Source organism: Poecilia formosa, unplaced genomic scaffold (genome assembly GCF_000485575.1).
Source record: "Poecilia formosa unplaced genomic scaffold, Poecilia_formosa-5.1.2 Scaffold497, whole genome shotgun sequence".
Lineage (NCBI taxonomy): Eukaryota > Metazoa > Chordata > Actinopteri > Cyprinodontiformes > Poeciliidae > Poecilia > Poecilia formosa.
This window is the reverse complement of record NW_006800436.1, coordinates 176,384-182,733: the sequence shown is the minus strand read 5'-3', so window position 1 is coordinate 182,733 and position 6,350 is coordinate 176,384. Positions and strand designations below refer to the sequence as shown.

The following is a 6,350-nucleotide window of genomic DNA, read 5'->3' as shown; positions in this document are numbered from 1 at the left end:
TGGGTATTAACCTCTTCACTCCATCCCTCTGTGATATAGAGATCAGTGTAGATCCTGTTGAGCAGGGTTCTACTTCCTGTTTCATCACTTCCTTCAGTCACACATTCACATCTCCTCCTCAGATTGATCTTGTGTTCCTCTAGAACCTCTCGCAGAACAACATCTGCTGAAATAAAGAAGAAAATACAGGATTTTGTGTGATTACGCTGAAACAAAATGATCTGTAATATGGCATTTCTCTGACAAAACTGGGTTGAAAGTTTTTATAGAACAATCAGAGACTAGAATGACATAATTGTTTCAATTATTACATGTTACACACCAATATTTAGTTGGCCCAACCTTAACTTTGATGTAGCACAAATTTGTTGATAAGCCTTTGTGATGTTACAAGATGTAATTCCATACAGTGATATATTTATTTTCTTCACCAAGGTCTTGTATTGGTGATGATGAATACTGAGCACTGTAACAAATCCAGATCTTACAAGCCTGCATGTTAGACACTAAGCATGATAGATATAGCCATTTTGGGGTGCAAAACACTTGCTCTCACTGAGGGCTGCCTTTTTTACACAGTTCCTCCTTTGAGGTGGAGTATCCAATTGTTCTTTTATCCCTACCATGCAACTCCCCTACTAAGCTCAATTGATAGTGCTACTTTATAGCACTACGTGTCTGGAAAATATGTAATATTGCCCTACAACAGTAGAACTCAGGGTACTGCCATTTTTTTATTTGATTTGATGTCACTAATCAAAGTCATTCAGAGCTTTTTCCTGACTACATTTCTTCAACAAATATGATGGTTCTGCACGATATTTCCAGTTATTAATGATAAGTTGGACAGTTATCAAATCTATTGCAGGAGTGTCTGCAATCTCCTTCAGTGTTTTCTCTGCTTGATGAATGTCAATGATTTTACCCTTCTTAAAACAAACTAACATATTTTCCACAATATGATGTGTAATATGTTCCATGAAGCACAGCTGGAACTACAGAGATTTAGTTCAATAATTGATCACAGAAAATTTTTTAAAAACTTGAATTTTCAGTCCCATCAAAAGATATGAAACTGTTTAAACAGAAACAACAGAAGAAGCTCTGATTGGACGTGTTCAGTCTCACCTGGAGCACAGCTGCTCTGATTGGCTGTCAGCAGTCCAGCTCCTGTTCTGGGTCTTTTCCCACACTGGGGGCAGGAGGAGGGTCCAGATGGAGCAGACTGGTCCCAGTAGGACCTGATGCACCGTCTGCAGAACCAGTGACCACAGCTGGTAGAGACCGGATCCACCAGAACCTCCTGACACAAAGCACAGCAGGACAGCTGCTCCTCCTCATCAACGCTGCTCCTCTTCCTCCCTCTGTGGAGACATTTCTTCATCACTGAAATAGTTCACTAACAGGGTGGAGCCGTCCCAATGAAGATGAAGATGTTCTTGCAAATTTTTAGGTTCAGATGTGATTTATAAAGGAAAATTGTGTGTGTGCAAACGGATAGTTTAATAAATCTGATTTCTAATTTTATTTGCTGTATTTCATTTTTGCTTTTTGGGTATATGTGTGTGGTCTGCAAGGTGGTGCAGTTGGTAGAGCTGTTGCCTTGCAGCAAGAAGGTCCTGGGTTTGATTCCCAGCCCAGGGTCTTTCTGCATGGAGTTTGCATGTTCTCCCTGTGCATGGTGGGTTTTCTCCAGGTACTCCGGTTTCCTCCCACAGTTCAAAACCATGACTGTCGGGTTAATTGGTTTCTCTAAATTGTCCCTACGTGTGTGCGCATGGTTGTTTGTCCTGTGTGTCTCTGTGTTGCCCTGCGACAGACTGGCAACCTGTCCAGGGTGATCTTGCCTGGAACGTTAGCTGAAGAGGCACCATCAACCCTCTTGACCCCATTAAGGGACATGGCTGTACAGAAAATGGACAGATGGGTATATGTGTATGCACTTTTCGTGGTTCCTGATATCAAAACTAAAGCTGTTCATTTTGTATGAGGAGATGATGTGGCTGTCATTAAAGACCAGAACTCAAAGACCGACAAGGAAACAGAAGATTAGAAAAAGGTAATGACCCCGGTCCTCTAGTGTTACTTTGACCTGCTGATGTTTTTGTTCTGAGTTGCAGATGCTTGGTGGGAGGGTCCAGGTTCATACTTTAAGTCTGGAGTTTGTTGTCTAGACCGGTCACTCTTCATAGAAGGACAGATGGATCCTGGAGGATCTGCTCTGTCCTTCTTTAGTTTCCAGTCTTCCATCTTCTGGACTTCAGTCAGCCTGTGAGAGAAACCACAACGAATCAGTTCTCAATGATCCAGTTCCAGTAATTGTCCTGTCAAAAAGAAAGCACATTTCCATCATGTGCTTAGAGAATCGGAGGAACCTGATTCAATCAGGTAACATCTCCTTCACTACTTCATGAATATCTAATGTCTGCTGGGAGAGATTAGGAAGAAAATTAATTTGAAGCTTTTCCAGGTCTAAACTAGAATCATTTTCAGGTCTGTAGAAACATCCACAGTGAGGTCAGTTAGGTAAATGAGGAAGTGAACATTTCCTATGAAGTAGTGATGCGTTTGTCCTGAACAGCTCACATGCTGGAGCAACTCTTATGGAGAGGCTTCCGTTAAAGCAGCAGTTCTGAAATCTCTCAGATCCAGACCTCCTTCAGAGGCAGGTGGTCTGTTGGTCTCCCTGCTGAGAGTGAGAACCTCAGATAAAATCACTGAGAAGAATCAATGAAAACTTGTTTTAATATTTTAACTTCAATCTGAACATCAGCATCACCTGAGAAGCAGGTGAGGTGACCAGTAACTGTTACCATGGTAATATAGCAGAGACAGCATTACCTCCTGACAGTAACATGACTTCACAGTAGAACCTCAGAGGAAACTAACTGGACCTGTTAACTCAGAACCAGCTGCACTTTAATAGAAAACTTCAGCAGGTCTATTTCAACCTTATTTTTGTGTCATTGAAAGTTATTGGGTTTCCCCTCAGATGATCAAGAGTTCAGTCAGTCTCAGTTTCAGGCCTCAAATTAAGACATTTGGAAAGAGCAGGTAGGAATAAGAACCAAAGAAAAGACTAAATAACTAAAAGCAGCAGGAAATAAAGTTCTACAACTGCTGAGTTTGGATCTAAGCTCTTATCTTTAGTCACCATATCTGGATCTTTGGACCAGAATACTAATTTCTTCTTTATAATTATATGCCTTCATTATTATGACTGTTCTGCTATGTCATCTTGTTCCTGCTCAAAATCTTCCATCTTGTGGTTTCAGTCAGTTTGAGAGAAAAACTGATTGTCCTCATTTTTAACTGTGAGTTCACAAACAGGTCGGTCCAAGATTCCCAATTAGATAAAATATTTTAACTTTCTGTCAGTTTGCATTTGTCTGTCATCAAATAAAAACATTGTCAAGACATAGATTTAAAGCTGAAGGAGAACAAGACTAAATTCTTCTTCTGCTTCCCTCCACTGTTCCCAGAGAGAAAATTCAGTGAAAGGAAAACAAAAGATCAACACTCACCCACCTCCAGATTCGTCTCTCTGTTCTGTNTGTAGAGTATTAAGGAAATGTGTTCAATATTTCAGTCATTTAAATCATTACAGATCCTTACAAAGGAATCATTACAGATCCTTAAAAAGTGCTAAAGTCCCAAAGAGATATTAGTATATATTTGTTATTGCCAGACTGATGTCAGGAGCTAAACATAATTTTTAAAAACTTCGACTGAATTTAATCCAATTGAATTTAATGTTTAAACAGAATCCTGTGTTTAAAAACAGGATTCCTGATGTTGTCAATATTCTCTCCTTAGATCAGAAAGTCAGATTTAATTACTCATAGAAAAATATTGAACACTTATTTCAAGTCAAGGGATAAATAAGTTGATCAGAGGCCATGAAACATGGAGAAATTTTCTACATAAGACTTTAAACATGTTTACTAACATTAGCTGATGGGCAGGAACACTGCAGTCTTACAGTGGCTCCAGCTTGCATCCGTATCAATCCACCTTCTATAGATGTGAGAAATGAAACAACACCAGGAGCTTGCAGCCTTTTACAGAGAAGGAGAGCAGGAGTACCAGGTGTTTTCTCCAGGACTGAAATCTTAGAGAGTTGCTGGAATATTAAACTCTGCTCCTTATGTTGGTTAAACACTTTTAAATAATGTTGCTGGAAGTGAGAGTGTGAATTGCTTAACTTATTGTTTTTAAATTCACTGGATTATGGGAAGTTATGGATTATTAGTGCAACCTTGCACATAAATTAAACTCATTGCATGATTTCTCTTCATTTTGTTAAATCATGGGTGGAAATTATTTGTTCCAAAAATAAATGTTTTTGGAACAAACCAGTGAGAAACAGACTTTCTAGTGAAGATCCTTACTTCAATCTCTGTAGGCTGCAGAAAGGTGTCTGCAGGAAAACACAAAGTTCCTTCACTCCAGCATCTTTCAGGTTGTTCCAGCTCAGGTCCAGTTCTGCCAGGTGGGACGGGTTGGACATCAGAGCTGAGACCAAAGATTCACAGCTGATCTCTGACAAACTGCAGCACTCCAGTCTGAATAAAGAATAAAACATGTGAGCTGAAGCCAATGTGCTACAGGTTAAGATACTACAACAGAAAAAGTAAAGAGATTTTATTAATGTTAACGTAAACATGATGACTTGACCCTAAAACTCTATCAGCTCCACCTATGCAAATTAATATTGTGTATTTAAATAACTCAAATTTCAAAGAAAACATGAGATTTAGAGGAAATGTGAACCAAAGTATATTAAAGCAGATAAATAAACCAATGTTGAAGATTCCACAGCCACAAAAATGTGTTTTAAGGTAGAGTTTTAAATGTAAAACTGACTTTAAATGCTGAAACAAACAGATCTAGAACCTGATAGTTGCATGTAGTTTATGATTTTTTTGTCAGTGAAATGATGGCAGAGCCTTGTAAAAGTCTTGAAACATCAATCAGTGATTATATATTAGTTCCTGTCAGACAGATTTTGCAAATCACATTTACAAAAGTGATTTGCAATCAATTTACTTTTGTAAATTGAAAAAATTGAATCTCCGTCTCTCTTGCTTCACATGAGGGGATTTATACACACTGAGGATCCAAATGCTGCCCTGTGCTGACCTAAGACCAGGGGCTCAAGCTCAATTTTACTGAAAAAACCAAAACAAACAGAAAACTGTCCTGACAAATTGAGGAAATATATTTATTAAAATAGATATGAACTTTTCCCCCTGGCAAGTTATGTGAAACAACAGAAACAGAAACAAAGCTCTTCCAACGACATCCTGTTAGAATATGAAAAAACAAAACAAAACTAATCTTAAAGTTTTTCAGAGATTGAAAATATTAAAGTAAATGACAAATCAGTGTTTTTTCAATTATATTTTACTTTTTATCTGCAGTTTTTTTTTCTTATATCTAATGACACCATTGGACTGGGATGCTGGGAGCTCAGTGGGTCGGCCGCATGGACCATGTGCAGAGAATCTAGTCCTGAGTTCAATTCCCAGCCTCGAGCCGTTTGCTGCATGTTTCCACCTTCACTCTCCTACTTATTTCCTATGCAGTGATTATTAATAAATGCCAAAAAAACATTTGACCACAGGAAATTAAAATGGGAGAAAAAAAATCTTTATGAAAGTCTAAATTTAGAGCTACAACCATAGTAGCTGACAGTGGCTCCACCTTCCAGTCCACACCAATCAACCCTTTGACACAGCAGCACTGGAAGGTCGTAGCCACGTACAAAGGAGAGCAGGAGGACCAGGCGTCCTCTCCAGAATGGCGAGTATGTTGGCTCAAAATGATTAAATAATGTTGCTAGAAATGGGAATGTGAACTTTCTGGATTATCAGATCTCAATTCACTGGTCTGAGAAGTTCAACATACAACTGTACATTGAAATTTAACTGACTTCTTCATGATGTCTGGTTATCATGAAAGGAAATTTGAAAAATGAATCTTTTACTGAAACAAAGCAGTGAAGAAGACAACAAGCTTTATCATAAGGATCCTCAGCAGCTTTCACACCATAAATTTCAGCCCAAAACTAATACATGGTGTCTTACTTCAATTTGTGCAGTTTGCAGATGGGACTCTGTAGAAAACCACAGAGCTCCTTCACTCCAGAATCTTTCAGTTCATTGCAGCTCAGGTCCAGTTGAGTCAGATGGGAGGGATTGGACTTCAGAGCTGAGACGAGTGAAGAACAGCTGATCTCTGACAAACTGCAACCCTCCAGTCTGGTTAAAGAACAAAACATGAGATCTGAGGCTGTCTAGATGCAGATTAAAGTTGAAACATTAACAAATAAATAAAATGTACATTTT

The 6,350-nt window shown here is 38.7% G+C and overlaps 1 protein-coding gene across 1 annotated transcript in view; it reads right to left on the bottom strand.

Annotated features, from left to right (window-relative positions):
• The window catches only part of LOC103156745 (NACHT, LRR and PYD domains-containing protein 12-like), a 113,516-nt gene that overhangs the window by 38,613 nt on the left and 68,553 nt on the right, over nt 1–6,350 (bottom strand). The window contains exon 11 of the mRNA XM_016664568.1: nt 6,090–6,263. Within this exon, the coding sequence (XP_016520054.1) occupies nt 6,090–6,263 (174 nt within the window). The remainder of the gene's footprint in view (nt 1–6,089; nt 6,264–6,350) is intronic.